Source organism: Daktulosphaira vitifoliae, unplaced genomic scaffold (assembly GCF_025091365.1).
Source record: "Daktulosphaira vitifoliae isolate Bord-2020 unplaced genomic scaffold, ASM2509136v1 Scaffold_2, whole genome shotgun sequence".
Lineage (NCBI taxonomy): Eukaryota > Metazoa > Arthropoda > Insecta > Hemiptera > Phylloxeridae > Daktulosphaira > Daktulosphaira vitifoliae.
Genome location: NW_026099573.1, coordinates 34273881 through 34291443, shown reverse-complemented (window position 1 = coordinate 34291443; position 17563 = coordinate 34273881). Strand labels below are relative to the sequence as shown.

The following is a 17563-nucleotide window of genomic DNA, read 5'->3' as shown; positions in this document are numbered from 1 at the left end:
AATTAAAAATACTTACGATAATCATAATTATGATAACACAACTGAACTAATAAACATTCTAGCAATATATGTCGGTCTTAAAAAAAAATAATAATATTAAATTACATTTCAAATAATCGTTCACAAAGTCGGGCAAGTAAATAGAAATAATTAACTCAAGTTAAGTTAAGTATGAACAATGTCGATTAATTAACAGTTAAAAGTTAGCAGATTATAAATATAACTAGCTAAGTTAAAAAATCAATTGAAATTTAATTTTAGTTTAAAAAAAGCAAATTTCACTTAAATTAATTTTTTTTCTAAAATCTCTTTAAATCATTTTTATTAGTCGTTGATGCAAAAGAAATCTAAGAATCTATTTTTAAATTTTAAAACTAAATAGAAAGAAATTATTAAAGATATCAAAAATTGTTTTTATTCATTTTGTTCATTTTGGTGTTGGTTGCACTGTTTTATCTTTAAAACTACTTTATATGATTTAAAATATTAAATTAAAAATCATATACATTTTTTAATCAGAAAATTAAATTTATTGATATATAAATAGTAATAATTGGGATAAGGGAAAATTCGAATTTTTTTTATAATTAAACCATGTAGACAGTGTATAAAGACATACTTTTTTATGAAAAAGGGGGTATTCTAGTGTAGAATTTTGAAAAAATCGAACATTTTTTTTTTCATATTTCCTAAGTCTAGACATTTAAAAATATTCGATTAAAAGAATTTTTTAAAATTCCTATTATTTAATGAGTTATAGCCGTTTTAGTAACGTAGCATAGGTTCCGGCCTTACCTGCTTAACTTAACAAAAAACGGTAGGCGTTCCCAAATCCCTACGGATGAATATGCCTTTTAAAATTTTTATTGTATAACATCCCTTTTCAATTGCCAGTAATCGCCGATTAAAAATATGTAAGTATTCTGTATCATTTTATTAGTAAAATTACCGAAAACTTGTCTCAAAACTTTGAACGAGTTTTTCTTGAAACTACATTTTCGAGCTGGTGTACACGATATCTCAAGTTATAATGAACCGATTTACTTCAAATTTGGAGAGAATATTCTTTATACATCCCTTTAAAAAATAAAAATTCGGAATATTTAAAAAAATTGTTTTTTTTATACATCCACCGTTTATCAAAAACATTTTTTTCAACTTGTTCAAGGGCAAGTGACATAGCAGCATCTATAATAATTAAGAATCTGTCTATTTTTTATTTTTCAGATTACCAGAAGGGTTAGTATCATGCACGCCAAGACACCCCCTTTTTGGACCTTCCACTTTGACTGTTCATAACTTTGTCAATTCAAATTTTTTTTTATGTTATAATAAAACATCAATAAACAAATGATAAAAAAATGGATACTAAAAATATTTTTTGTTTCCTTCATACAGCGCATCAAAAATCGAGCGAAATTCGTGCCTCTACACTAGAATACCCCCTTAACTTAAAAATCTAAATTATTACAACGAAAAATTAAATAAATTAAGCTAAAAAGTTTATTAGAAAAACAATTAACTAGTTTTGTTCAAAAGTTAAGAAAAAATTAATTTTTAATTAGTTAAAGTACACAATTGATCGTACAGATAATATAAAGAATAATTGATTTATATTTTGAAACATTTTATTGAAAAAATACGTATAGAAGAAAGGCGAAATTAATGGGATAAGTGTTATAGAGAGTATTTTCTTTTTCTCAGATACACATCTTGTTATCGAACTATATGGAAGTGTATCGGAATCTGAATAATAAGTTCTAGTGGTAAGTTTTGTCCCTACGGCGATTTAGGTCGCAAATTCTAATCTCATAACAGGCCACATTTTTCATAGAAATTTTGGCACACTTTCTATGTCCGTCTGTCATTTTCCGGCGGCCTTTTTAAATTATAAAATAATTGAAATTTATAATAATAAATTTAAATAATTATTGAATTAGCTTTGTTAAAATAGTATGGTTAATAATCAACCTTAGTAATTAAAAACTTTATCTTACTTTCCTCAGGAAACGAATACAAAACTTTATCTTAAAAATACATTTTAAAGTTTTAAGTTTAGTATAATCAATATACATATAAATTACATTTATTTATCATTTTACTAATAATTGTAAGTAATTAATAAAATTACTACTTATTTTATTATGATAAATAAATAAAATATTGACTTTTTTTACATTTACTCTTTAAAAAGTTTCTTTTTTAAAAGGAACTCTTATAAAAATAATTATTCACTGAATATATTGATTATATTATTTCATATAACTTAGATAAATGTATAGTAAGAAAATTAATCTCGAGTTAGCATTGAACTTGAAAGTCTTAAAAAATAAATAACATAATTGTTACAGATTTTTTTTTTTTTTTTGATATTTAAAATATTTCCAATAAAATATTTTATAAATATATTTTTAAATTATTCATTGCTTTTTTAACTCAAAAATAAAATTTAACAGCTATTGAGTCAACAAATAAGTTCTTGTGTTAAAATATCGGTTTAAATACCAGATCAGGAAATAATTTTAAAATTTAACCAACATATTTTTTTTCTAATAATTTTAGTTTTTAAAATTTGTTTAAATCAAATTTTAAGTTAATTAAGTTTCTAAAAGATGATCTCAAAATATTTTTGGTTTCTGAAATAAATATTCAACGTGTCATTAAAAAAAATTGATTTGGATGAAATAATTTACTAAATATTAGAAAAATAGTCAAAAATCGATATTATTTTAGTTCCTATCAACGTAAACATGTATTTTTTATTTCTTTCTGACAAAAAATATCATATATTAGCATAAAGATAAAGATTTTTATACAAATTTAGATTTGTCTATCAAGTTCTAGAGTAAATCTTAAATAAATCGTATCAATAGTGACTTTTTTTTTTTTTTTGTAATTTTTACTTTAAATGCCTTTTTTGTGAACAAAAAATGAACAAGTGAAACTTAATAAATTGATCTCAATTATACCAAGAAACTTTATTAAAATACTCAAATTGAACTTATTAGTAAAAAAAAAAATTTCCTTTTATAATAACAAATTATCCGAAATTTAAAAAAATCTATGGCTATAATTAAAATCAATGGCTTTATATGATTCTAAATGCGTTATCTAGAATCAAAAAATATATTGATTTTGATGTATAATTTTTCTAACTTTTAAAAATAGTCTGAAAAATGGACACCTTTAAATATATTTTAAATTAAATATTGTTTGATGTTGGGGAAAAAACGCTAGATATATTTTGTTATAGAATAGGTGGGGGGCGGTGCAGCGTAGGGTTTTTGTTTGTAAGTCAGTCGAAAACCGGACAGCGAATGATGAGTCTGGCTCACTTACGCGCACCTATAGTTTTTCGTATATAAAATGTGTAAAAGATATAAAATAAAAATACAGTCCATATTATAAAATAAAAATAAAGTGTTTTTATTCAAAAGTTAAAACATCATAAGCTACCGACCAAATATCATGCAACATTTTTTTAAAAAAATATATTGAAGGTTTTTTTAGAAATTATTGTGCAAAGTTAGTATTCTTAAAAATTCATACGGCATTTATAATAAATCAAAAAAGGCATATAGACATAAACATAATGTATATAAAGTTGGTAACAACTTACTCGTTTGCAAAATTGCATTCGCAGCCTCTATAAAAAATTAAAATAAATAATAATATATAAAATAAAAAATTGATTTCTTTTCTTTTTTCGATTGAAACCATAGAGGTAGGAAATATATTAATACTAATTTAATATATTATGATATTTTCTAAGTAATTTTACCTTGTAATTCTCGATTTCGTAATCCCGTTGTGTCGCACATTTGAGTATTAAAATACCAAAATATGATAGTTAATAAATTGACAAATTTCAACTGTTTTAACATTTTATTCGTGTATTATAATACGAAAATCAATTTTAATTTGCTTACAAATTTCTAAAAAGTTAGTTTAAACGTATATGAATATATTATTGTGAAAAATCTGCAAACTATAACTTATATATAAAATGATTACAATTATAATTTGAATTTATTATTATAATTTAACTATCTAACATATTTACATAGTTGGGACGTGTGTATTTATAGTATAATTATATTTTTCGTAAAAATCACAAAAATAACATTAGTCATACTGTCTATCTCACATTTAAAAATTAATGTAGTAAAAAAATATTAATTTTCTTAAGTCGTGATTTTCATTATATTCCATTGCAATTCTACTTTTATTTTTAATGAAATAATATTTGAAAAATCATTTTTATCAACAGATTTTAATGGTTTTGAATGAATAAAAATGAAAATATCAATTCAAGAAATCTCAAGAACGCTTTACCAGTAAACGGTAACTTTTGTTATTGTATACTGTTGATAATTGAGTACTAATTATTACGGAAATATAAGTTATTAAAAAAAAAAAAAATTCCAAGTATAGCAGAATGCAATATTGTAATATTATAGGTAAAATAGTAAAATAATGGAGAAAGAGTGTAGTTATTACAAAAAAAAAAAACAAATACCAGCCTACCCCTCCCTATTATGCGACATACCACCCGACATTTTACGATTGTCGTAAATTGTAGAAATATAATTTTAAAATCAGTTACAATTCAAAACAAAAACATTGTTCAATTCAAAAACAAATCAACATTAAATTTATCATAACAAAAACAACGGTAGCACAGTAGAGTCGTGGCATAGTTGGGACAAGTTAAGACGATATCTGACATTGATTAAAATCACTATCAAAAGAAACTCTTCGATGGAAATAGTGTTTAATCTTAAGAAATTGGTATATTATTTCAAAAGCAAAAATAACTCCTACTTTTTTGTTCTACTTCGACTGCCATTTTCATATAGAAAATAGGTCGTCGGTACAAATTATTTTTTTTGAAATTTTAGTACATAAAATAAGGCTTATTTTAACATATATTAAAAATAAGCATATGTGTGTGTGAGATCGACAAACAATTTTAATTTAAAACCACATAAAAGATACTTACTAAGATATCATAATTAAAATTACGATATCTTAGTGCCAGGATTATATTTGGAATTGCGGTCAAAACAGGATGTATTAACGATGTTTACATTTTATTTCAACAAACTTTATTATGCAATAACTTATCATCTATACTAATAATTAAGTGTTCTTTTAACTGTAGTAAATACAATCAAGATAACCTATCACAGATTGTATCATTATCCTAAAAATGAACAATTGTTGCAATGGGTATAGACTCTGGTAAATACATACTAAATTACAAATAATTATAATAATAGATAGTTCAACCCATATGAGTAGAAATTTTGAATAAAAAACCTCAATTTTAAAAGTGAAAAAAATATTATCAAAATTACACACATTTTATTAAAAGATGATTATTTCGTTTGCCGTAGCGTCTTCTCTGTTGACGTGATGAAGTTGACAAAGGTGTCGCTTATATGTTTTTAAGTCTTGATTTTATATATAATGAATAAACATATACGTATTTTCCATTATTTCTAAAAGGGATATCGGAAAACATTCAATAACGTCGAATGTTTCCAAATTATAATGTATTGTAGTAGTTCAAAGTATATAAAAAAAGAAACAATAGACAAAGATTTGTTATTATTGTAATAGTAAAATTATTTACTACGTATAATTAATTATTAATTATTTCATCGGGGTCTAAGTTCGAAGTTATAAAAATAATAAGGTAATCTAAAATAAAATAAAATAATAATTTATGATATGAGATTATTCGATTGGTACGTTGAATTGTAAGAATATGGTTTCATGTGTGTTAAGTAACCCCAAATAGCATGTACATTAACACAGTTATTCTCTAGGGAATTTCAAAAACGGCGCCGCACAGTGGAATGAAACGCCGATTTAGGCGGCCAAAAGTATCATTTTTTAAAAGTCACTTAAATTTTTTTTTTTTAGCAAAACACATTAATATCATACTTAAGGGTTTTAATACAAATTTTCAAGAGCATAAGTTGATTTAGTGAAGGTGTAGAGCTATTTTAATGTTATACTTCTAAAATTTATCCGTATTTTCAGTAATTTTGAGTTTATTTTTGTACATTTTTTTTATGCCTTAAAACATAATTTAAAATTAAATTTTTTTTTTTATTCCTATTAAAAAAGATATTCTTTTTCAAATGAAAAAGAAAAAAAACTTTTTTTTTAATTTTTGTGGAATTTAACAAATTTATACTTTAAAAAAAATCGAATTTTTTCGTTTTTTTCTCTAGTTTGCTCGTTTAAAGAGATTAACTAAAAATTACGCAAAATTACACGTTAATCCATACATGTGGCTTGTAGAGCAAGTCATCAGCTACACTATGAAAAAAAAAAATTTTGCGCTCGATAATATTTGAACTGTACATACTGCATTTACCTAGAATAAACGAGTATTTCCCTAAAAATCGTATGTTTTACAGGATTTTTACTCTATAAATAAAATTAGTCATTATTTATTATTAATTGTTATACGATTACATTGATATATAAATATGAATATTTTAGTTTTATACATATAAAAAATAATTATGCCATTGATAAATTCATGTCTGAAAATGAATCATTTAATTGACTATTTAATTCATCTTCTTTATAGTTGTTATCATTATGAGGGAATATTACTAACATCTTACCATCTTCTGATAACTCTTTTAAATGCATTTGCTTATTTCTATCGATACTAGAAATGTAAGGATCCGATGAGATAAGAAGTATGTGAATTAAATCCTCATTAGTATTTAAGCGCGAATTTTTTCTGGTGTGATGTTCTCGGTACATTTTATAATCTTTATTGGGACTCTCTTGTGCCTCCTCAGATAAGTTGCCTAAAATAAATGTTGATATTTTTTATTGTAGTAACTATAATCTTTTGTGATATTACCTATAGGAAGTGGCGCATATTGAATAATATGAGCACCGTGTAACAAAATTTTATGCACTGACGCCGGCATATAGTACCATGGATACAATGATACAAACAATTTAGCTGTTAAAAAGCAATATTCTTCAAAGGCCTTTATGTTTATTGTATATCCGCTCGCTATTACCGATAAAATTGTTCCACACCGTTTAATTAAATTAATATCAATTCCAGTACAGGAGGATGACAATTCAGCGTTTTTAAAAAATTTCCTTGCAGTATTGCCATCGTTCGTAGTTCCATGTCCTATAATTGGACAATAATGAATATATATTAGACAATATTAAATTGTATAGAATGAATTATTTTTTAAATGTTTTAACATTCTAATATTAAATTAGACTAAAGTATCACATACCTTGTAACACAATATCTACTAAAAGTCCCATTTCAGACCTAAATTTATTTTGAATATGTTGTTTACGAACACTATACAAACCTTTGTTTACAGCCTTAACCTTTAAAATTAGAAGAAAATAAATTGTCAGTGGATTGCATATTGTATATTTTATAATTTTTTTATTTTACCTGCCAAGTTTTAATTTCTAATCTATACGAAAGATGAATAAAATACTCAAAAAAACGTATCCACGCATGCAACGTTGACAATCCATACTTATAATTTTCTGTTATGCATGGTCGATATTTAACTGCCTCAATGTCATTCATTTCGGTTGGTTTACATCCACAAATAAAACATTTTTGGCTAGATATTCCAGTCAAAGAATTACATACCTATAAATTTTTTTTTTTTATCGAACCGAGTTAAGAAATAAGTAATCAAATTATATAGATCAATAAAAAATATTGATCATTAATTTTCTTGTTTGAAATTTTTTTTTCTGTGACTGAATAATATAATCATTACTAATAAAAGTACACAATAAATTTTAGATATTTATAATAAAGTTTAATATTAACCTTTCCATCAACCATAGAAAAAATAAGCGTATGTTTTACTTCAAAGTATTCGTCATTGAATAATACATATGTAGTATTTAATTTGCTTATTTGTTTTTCAATTTCTTTTACCTCCTCTTTGGTACTTTCAATTGTTTCTTTCATAAATTTGTATTTAATAGGTCTACAAAATCTAGTAGAGGAAGGCATAGAATTTTTCCAAATTACGTCACTACTATCATTGCTATCATCACTACAGCATCTAAGTTCAAGTGGCACAAGAGAGAACATGAACATTGTTTGGTCAGTTGTACAAGGGTTGTCATTAAATTTTTGTTTATATTGGGCCTGACCACTACTTCCGTCGGAGCCCCATTTATAGAACATTTCTAATAACTTTTTGCCAATTTTTACCTCGTTGATAGCTGGTATTTGAAAAATTCTTTTAGTTGTGTGATCTAAAAGATTCTGCAAGGGTATTATGCAACCAGATTCACTAATTTTAACATTATCAGGATAACATTTTTGTTTAGCACTAAAAATTTTTTCATAAGATGGATAAATATCGCAATTCCTCTTTTTAGCTCCTAATCTTATATTCATATACTGTTGTTTTGTAAGTTGATTGTCTACAATAAATGCTAAAGCTTCATCAGCAGTATAAGATATAGGTTCTTTGTTACAAGAATCTTTAATTGCCATTTTCATTTGTGGGACACTATTAGGAGACAACAACAGTTTATTAAATAAAGCAGTCTCATTTCTTTTTCCAGACACAAATAACTTTTTTTTTGCTGCACATAAAATTTCAGGTGACGTCATTGATGTCATAGTTAACGCAGAGTTAATTTTTCGCCGCATTGTTCGTTCTGAACATTCAGTTAAATCAACCAAAGGTCGGCCCTGTATTGTTTTAGTAGATTTTTTTTTAATGGAAGGCATTTTAAATGGTGTAGTAAGCCATTCTGAATAATTTTTCAAAAACCTTTCATGATGACGACTAACCTTAGTCCATCTTCTAGAAGCAGCCAAACAAAATACTAATATACTTTTTTCAACTTTTTTAATAAAATGAGTACTCCAATTTGCTCCATTATATTTTTGCTTTAAAAAATCAAAAATTACTGCCCTTGAGTTATTGTTTGTTATGTTTTTTAAACTAATACCATTTTTTTTAATAACTTCAATCAGTTGTTGATTTGAAAAAAAAATAGATGATGAACAATCAGAAACTAAAATAAATGTATAAATTTAATATTGTTAAAAATTATAATATCAAAATTAAAAAAAGGTTTAATCTTAAATCTTAAACAATCCTATTATATATTATATAGCATTATGATCGAAAAAAAATTTATTAAAAATGTATAACTTGTTAAACAGTTTTTCCAGTAAAAAATAAATCTACACACATTTATAAATTGATTAAATAAGGGTATAAATTATTTAATAATAACTTACCAGGTGTTTTAATATCCATTTGAAGAAAGTAATTTTAAAAGTTAAAAACTTATAAAAAAAAACACTATATTGAAAAAATGTATAGAAAATAGAGAGATTAACAAATGGAGAGTGGTTAACTTTATGGCATAATATAACGATGAAAAAATTTTTCGTCAGATAGATATACATTCAAGATAACTTAAACAATACCAAATCTTATCGATGAGTTCATATAATGTTATTTATTAGTGTTAACTTATGAGGATGCCTATAAAATCATAATACGATTTTTAGGGAAATACTCGTTTATTCTAGGTAAATGCAGTATGTACAGTTCAAATATTATCGAGCGCAAAATTTTTTTTTTTCATAGTGTAGCTGATGACTTGCTCTACAAGCCACATGTATGGATTAACGTGTAATTTTGCGTAATTTTTAGTTAATCTCTTTAAACGAGCAAACTAGAGAAAAAAACGAAAAAATTCGATTTTTTTTAAAGTATAAATTTGTTAAATTCCACAAAAATTAAAAAAAAAGTTTTTTTTCTTTTTCATTTGAAAAAGAATATCTTTTTTAATAGGAATAAAAAAAAAAATTTAATTTTAAATTATGTTTTAAGGCATAAAAAAAATGTACAAAAATAAACTCAAAATTACTGAAAATACGGATAAATTTTAGAAGTATAACATTAAAATAGCTCTACACCTTCACTAAATCAACTTATGCTCTTGAAAATTTGTATTAAAACCCTTAAGTATGATATTAATGTGTTTTGCTAAAAAAAAAAAATTTAAGTGACTTTTAAAAAATGATACTTTTGGCCGCCTAAATCGGCGTTTCATTCCACTGTGCGCCGTCATCAGTACGAACGCCTCGCTCTAAGGGCGTGTAACTTGAGTAATAAAAGCACAGTTGTCATCTCACTCCAAGGATTTCTTTGCCTAGAATAGCGCCAGCAGCAGCACGAACGCCTAGGACTTTTAAAATATGTGTAAACTGTGTATTCTTACAATATGATAAAATTAATTACTTATGTATTCATATTAATGATTTCTATTACCTATAAAACCTTATTATTTAAAAACGATCAATACTTTTCTTGTAGTTAAAATCTATTACAGGGGTTAATAAAAGTTACTCACCTTTTCGTTGCCTTGATCTCAGCTCTTAAAATAAATTTATATTAAGAAAAAATAATTTCAACGCCGAAATAAGAGTTGCAAGTGTCACGAAGCGTACGACAGTCAAGATTGTTTCTATTTCACTTCCAGCCGTGTTGTGCTAAATAGCTAAGTGACCAGCTAACTCCACTACTATGTTCCATACTGTTCTGCACTATTCTACTCTACCCAGTAACTACTGCACTACATTACTGATACACTAAAAAAGGAAAAAAGAGACTGCTACCTTAGTCTTTTTACTTAATAGTTTATAACCCCAATCTCTTATTTTATGATCATCTCGAATGCCATACTGCCCTTTTAGACTGTTTTATTACTATAATTTTATTATTTATTATACAGTAATCATGACTTAGATAACTATTACATGAAAAAATATATATTTAAATTACAAATCATTTTTATTATATCACTTTGGTACACAATAGAATTTTTTTGACATTGAACTTTTCTTATAATTTACATCCAACTATTTTAAGAATTATTTAAAAGTAATATTTGCAAAACTACCATTTATTTAATATTCAAAGGAATGTCGGGTCAGAGTGAATGTTAAAATTGTACATACCTATGTTATTTTTAATATTATGCTCATTAGTTTATTATTCTATTGCATATTTTTTTATAATTCTTAATGACTAGCACTAGTTTAAGAGCAAAATGAAGGGCTCTGTGTAAAAAAAAAGTAAATTTATTATTTTTTTCGAAATAAATTGCGATAGAAACGAGAAATTAATTTATCCAAGAAAATTTTTATGATAAATTTTTTGAAAAATATAGTGTTTTTAAAATTTATTGGCAGAGAGGAATATATGTTAAAAATGTCCAGTTTTTTTTTGCTTCTTGGAAAATTTTGAAAANTACTTTTATAAAATTTGTCCAAATTTAATAAAAAATGTAATATTTGCGATAAAAATCACCTTCTATAACGATGTTTTTTGTACTTAAAACTACTATAACTTTATCAAATATTAACAAATCAAAATAATATTTTTTTATATTGAAACCTTAGATATTTTACTTTCATTTGATATCATTTTTTTTGAAAATCTAACACTTATTCTGCTCACAGGGGGGATTTAAAATAGTAACTTTTTTACAAAAAATAACTTTTTCAACTTAATTTTTAAAAATGTTCCGGAAATACTGCGTCCTTTAAACATATATCAAATTAAAGATTATTTTATGTACTATAAAATAAAAAAAAAAATTTATGCTATTTTAATATTAAGATTATGTTGCTTTTGTTTAATATTCATCAATTTCTTAGAATTAAACACTATCTACAGATTTGCATCAAAGCGTTTCTTATGATAGTGATTTTAATCAAATTAAATCTATACTGGACCCAACTATGCAACGTCCCCACTATGCCGCGACCTTACTGTGCTGGATTTTTTAGCATCGATGCGAAGCTGAGAAGATAATAATTTTACCCATGATGTGTTTATTTTTTGTCTGTTGCCACTTTTTCACAGCTCTCACTGGACGTATTTCTTTCAAAAATACGTCAAAAGTTCACAAATCATATCTATTTGGAGACATTACCTTTAAAAATAGAAAAAAATTCCTTTGTTCCCCGAAAATGAGGGAATTATCCAAAAAAATTACAAATTTAAAAATCGGTAAATTTTGTCATTTTTTCACTTTTTTTCTTAAAACTTCCATAAATTTTTCAAAAATAAACACATCAACATAATTTTTTTTTATACTAAAACCTTAGATATTTTACTTTCATTTGATATCATTTTTTTTTTTTGCATAATAAAGAACATTGCATTAGCTTCAATTTAAGATATATATAAAAGTGTCAGACCTTCCGGAACATTTTCAAAAGTTATGTTGAAAAAGTAAACTTTTTGTGAAAAAGTTGTCATTTTAAATCCCCCCCTGTGAGCAGGTTAAGTGTCAGATTTATCATACCAAATAATAGGTAAAGACATCAAGCATCTATAAAAAAAAGAATTATATTGATATGTTCATTTTTGAAAAAGTTACGGCAGTTTTTAGTAAAAAAAATTGAAAAAATTTCGAAAATTAGCCATTTTTATATTCGTAAGTTTTTTGGAGGTTTCCCCCATTTACGGGGAACGAGGGAATTTTTTTCAATTTTTGAGGGTAATGTCTTCGAATAGATACAATTTGTGATCTTTTGACGTATCGTTGAAAGAAATCGGTTCGNTGTTCCGGAAATACTGCGTCCTTTAAACATATATAAAATTAAAGCTTATTTTATGTACTATAAAATAAAAAAAAAAAATTTGTCCCGACATCTTATCTACTATATGCAAATGGCTCTCGAAATTTAAAAAAAAAAATGTAATATTTGCGATAAAAATCACCTTCTATAAGGATGTTTTTTGTATTAAAACTGTCATAACTTTTTCAAATATTAACAAATCAACATATTTTTTTTTATATTGAAACCTTAGATAATTTCCTTTCGTTTGATATCATTTTTTTGAAAATCTAACACTTATTCTGGTTAAAAGGTGGATTTAAAATAGCAAATTTTNATCTAACACTTATTCTGCTCACTGGGAGGATTTAAAATAGTAACTTTTTTACAAAAAATAACTTTTTCAACTTAATTTTTGAAAATGTTCCGGAAATACTGCGTCCTTTAAACATATATAAAATTAAAGCTTATTTTATGTACTACAAAATGAAAAAAAAAAATTTGTCCCGACGATCTATCTTCTATACGCAAATGGCTACCGTATTCAAAAATATGCTATTTTAACAAAATTTTTTTTTTTTAATTAAACACTATCTACAGATTTGCATCGAAGCGTTTTTTATGATAGTGATTTTAATCACTGTCAGATTAAATCTATACTGGACCCTACTATGCAATGTCTCCACTATGCCGTGACCCCACTGTGCTACCGTTTATTTTTAAATAATTTTCACAGATTGGAAAATATTAAAAACATTTTTTTATTTTTTGCCTCTAATAAGGAAAGAAAAATTTATATTTTTTCATAATTCCAAAACAGTTATTTTTTAGAACTAATTTTTCCAAATATATGAATTCAGTCGATAAATTAGCATTTTAATTTATGAATTGGGTATGTTATTTTTTTCTTATTAGACACAAATAATAAAAAAGATAGTACCCCACTGTACTNCACAAATAATAAAAAAGATAGTACCCCACTGTACTAAGATAGTACAGTGGGGTCGCGTTACAGTATGAACATAGCATAGTTGAAACAAGTATAGATAATATCTGACAGTGATTAAAATCATTATCATAAGAAACGCTTCGATGCAAATCTGTAGATAGTGTTTAATTTTATGAAGTTGGTGGATTATTCCAAAAGCTACATGATCTGCTAGTTTCTTATTAATATCCTGATTAAGATAAAGTATGTCGAAGGAAAAAGGGATTATTAAAAAATATAATTTTTTTTTTGCATAATAAAGTATATTACATTAGCTTTAATTTAAGATATATATATAAGTGTCAGACTTTCCGGAACACTTTCAAAATTTAAGTTAAAAAAATTAATTTTATTTTTTACATTTTTAACTTTATAATGCTATGACATATTGAAAAGTTTATGGATCATCATTATTTTTTTATGAGAAATAATATTTTTTAGTAATCCCTTTTTCATTCTACATACTTTATCTTAATTAGGATATTAATAATGAACTAGCAGATCATGTAGCTTTTGGAATAATTCACCAATTTTTTAAAATTAAACACTATCTAAAGATTTGCATTGAAGCGTTTTTTTTTTGACAGTGATTTTAATCACTGTCAGATATCATTATACTTGATCCAACTATGCCACGTCACCACTGTGCCACGACCCCCCTGTGCTGGTTTTTTTTTATGACTTTGGGAAGCGTACAAAATAAAAAAAATTTGAACATAAAATTAGCTTGTTTTTTTAATTACTACAACCAATTTCACATAGAAGATAAGTCGTAGGGACAAATTTGTTTTTGAACTTCTAGTACATATTATAAACTTTATTTTATCATATATTTGAAGCTTGGAGTATTTCTGGAACATTTTCAAAACCAAAGTTGAAGAAGTGAAATATTTGTACAGAAGTTGTATCCCCTCTATGGGCAGATAAAGGGTCAGATTTTCAAGATATTTATAATAAATAAAAAAAAATACCTACAGATTCTATATGTAAAAAAAAGTATGGCAGTTTTAAGAAAAAAAAGTTGAAAAAATGTCAAAATTTACTGATTTTAAAAATTGTAATTTTTTGGGGGATTTCCTCCATTTATGGGGAACTAGGGAATTATTCTTAATTTTTGAGGGTAATGTCTTCGACTAAATACGATTTGTGATATTTTAACATATCGTTAAAAGAAATCGGTTCAGTTAGAACTGAAAAAANAAGAAATCGGTTCGGTTAGAACTGAAAAAATATGGTAACAGACAAAAAAAAAATTAGCCATTTTTAAATTCATAATTTTTTGGCGGATGTCCACCATCTACGAAGAATGAGGGAAAAATTTTTAATTTATGAGGTAAACACATTATAGTAAAATTAATACCTTCTCAGCTTCGCATCGATGCTAAAAAATTGTTTTAACGTATTCCAAAATGTTAAAACTTCTAGAAAAAAAAAATGTACGCAAAATATTTGCTGGACCAAAGTTATTAAAGATGTCCAAACTACACTGTATATATTTATTATTCATTTATTATTACCATATTCGTGAAATAACAATCGTATTGCTGCTTTCTTTATTAAATTCCTTCTTATGTCAACTATGAATTGATAGTCCACGACCTCTCCAATTTTTCCTAAAAATACGAGTATTATTATCATTGTACAATTTATTTTTAAATCTTATCACTTGAAAAAACATGCTTAAGTCAAAATACAATATTATCAAAACAATTATTTATTTCACATAGGCAAATTCAAATAATTAATTATTTGAAATGACAGTACACGGACTGACTAGCCATTTTAAGGATAAATATATGGGTACGGAATTTAATAAAAAATCATATTTACTAATTGGCTCACAACTCTTTATCCAATTTTCATCTGAAAATAAAAAATTAATTATGTAAAAATTTTATTTGATTTACATACACTATTCTTATTTTTTTAAGTAATAAATGTTGTACTCATTTATTCATCTGAAAATTTTTATTTGAAATATTTATTGAAAATATTTTGTTCGGTTATTAAGTTGATTGGTAATCTATACAGTAAAAGTTTATAACAAACATATTTAAAAATTTGAATTGTAATTTAGGAAATTACAATGGCTAGCGAGCAAACGGGGGGGAGCAATTTAGAAAAACTCAGAATTTTGTAAAATTATTGAATTTACATTGGTGGTGTTTGTATTTCTGAATTGTCTGTCTAAGTGTTAGCTTTATATTTTGTCGGTATGCAAAACATGTTCTAATAAAACTTTGCTCTAATTAACATACATTAAATTTTTTTTTGATAATAGTATAACAAATATTTGTTTATTTAGTATAAAATAATGTATATTTTGTGCTTCTACATGTCTGGTGTTTCTTTACGATCCTTTAATTACGCTATTGCGAGCACAATTAAAATACGATTATTTAAAATATTAAATAATGTGTTATTATATATAAAAAAAACGTTGTTAATAGGAAACTTAAACGTGTTGTTTGAAAAATTTATTCTTACGGATATATTTGGGAAAGAATTCCCAAAGTATCGTCTTTTCATTAGCACAGCGTCTCCAGTTTTCTTGTACTAGAAAATTTAGAATATTATTTAATAGTATTCCATTAGTTGTTAAAAAGTTTAACTAACATTTTATTACAAATTTTAAATGAATTGTCTTCATTTATATAAAAACATAATTATTAAAGAAATACTTTTTTCATTCAGTTACTACTACATAAGTATGTATAGACTTAATAATTAAAAAATAGTTATAAATTCAATCAAGTGTATTTTATATGAAAATAGCTAATCCAGAAAATAGTATTTTGAAAACTATGTTCACATTGCTGTGTTAATAATAAAAAATGTATTCTAATTTTTTTTATGCAAAATATTTTTGATCTATATATTTTATTCAGTTTAACAAAAAAAGGCAGTTACTAAAAACCCAACACAGTAGGGTTGCAGTAGTCATGATGCGGCATAGTTGGGACGAGTATTAATACATCAGTGATTAATTCACTAAATTAAAATTTGATGCGAGAATTTTAAATTTCAAAATAATTAGTATATTTATAATTTCACAATTTCAATGTTTTAATATTTCGCTCAATTATTAAATGGTTGTTAAATAATTTAATTAATTGCACTCTTAAAAAATAATGTCCTAATATTCACATGTGCTGGAAATTAACAAAAATTATATTGTATACGAATTGTTAATACTTTATGTTATCATTACACTAATTGTGTGTAAACGTTTTACTTTGAATGAAAAAATGAAAAAAATTTACCTATATCGCATAGTAGAACAATCACGGGATAGATTTTTCATCTATATTTTTTTTTATTATACACTTTAAATTATTAAATTTTTTACAGGTTAAATGTTGTTAGATGTTCCGGAATAATTTGGAAAATTGATTTGAATCATTTTTTTCATGCGTAAATTGTCACTTTCAAATTTTCCCAGTACTCGATTTTTCATTATATTATTTTTCATTGGAGACTTTTTTCAAATTTTCGACACTGTTGGGTTAAATTAAATAAAACTTGGGTTCTTTTGAAGCATAAACTAACAAAATCAGTGCAGGTAAACTGAGCATTTTTATAATCAGTTATAAAAAAAACATCATGACAAAACTTATGACAACTTCGGATCGAAATTAAAAAAATTGATTATGAGATATTTAAATTCAAGATTTACTTCTTCTATGTTAAACTTAGCATAATGTCAATTATTTTGGTTTGAATGTAAATAAAACTATTTTGAAAATAACAACCCTATACAAGGTGATTAATTTATAATAAGCTACTTAATTAATCGAAATAAAAGCAATATGTGAATATTTTTGGTTTCTTAACCAAATAAAATCCTTTAACATTATATGGGTGTCAACTTTCTATTATCAAATAGTAATATACGTAGTTAATTATGTTAATGTATAGATAATAAACTAATTATGAAA

The 17563-nt window shown here is 25.0% G+C and overlaps 3 protein-coding genes across 3 annotated transcripts in view; 1 reads left to right on the top strand and 2 right to left on the bottom strand.

Annotated features, from left to right (window-relative positions):
* Positions 1-1367, top strand: part of LOC126899892 (zinc finger-containing ubiquitin peptidase 1-like) — a 39261-nt gene extending 37894 nt beyond the window's left edge. The window contains exon 10 of the mRNA XM_050675138.1: positions 1228-1367. The gene's annotated coding sequence lies outside the window, so the exon portion shown is untranslated. The remainder of the gene's footprint in view (positions 1-1227) is intronic.
* Positions 1-3983, bottom strand: part of LOC126899894 (uncharacterized) — a 17709-nt gene extending 13726 nt beyond the window's left edge. Inside the window, exons 1-4 of the mRNA XM_050675148.1 lie at positions 3782-3983; positions 3620-3646; positions 1998-2027; positions 17-76 (exon numbers count right to left, since the gene is read on the bottom strand). Coding sequence (XP_050531105.1) covers positions 17-76; positions 1998-2027; positions 3620-3646; positions 3782-3884 — 220 coding nt within the window. The 5' untranslated portion in view covers positions 3885-3983. The remainder of the gene's footprint in view (positions 1-16; positions 77-1997; positions 2028-3619; positions 3647-3781) is intronic.
* Positions 3984-6451: 2468 nt separating this feature from the next.
* Positions 6452-9075, bottom strand: LOC126899891 (uncharacterized). The gene is made up of 5 exons (XM_050675136.1): positions 7856-9075; positions 7463-7669; positions 7293-7392; positions 6896-7180; positions 6452-6839 (listed from the first exon to the last, which is right to left on the bottom strand). Exons 1-5 carry the CDS (start codon positions 8774-8776, stop codon positions 6541-6543), a joined length of 1812 nt encoding a protein of 603 aa, XP_050531093.1. The 5' UTR covers positions 8777-9075; the 3' UTR covers positions 6452-6540.
* Positions 9076-17563: the final 8488 nt, after the last annotated feature.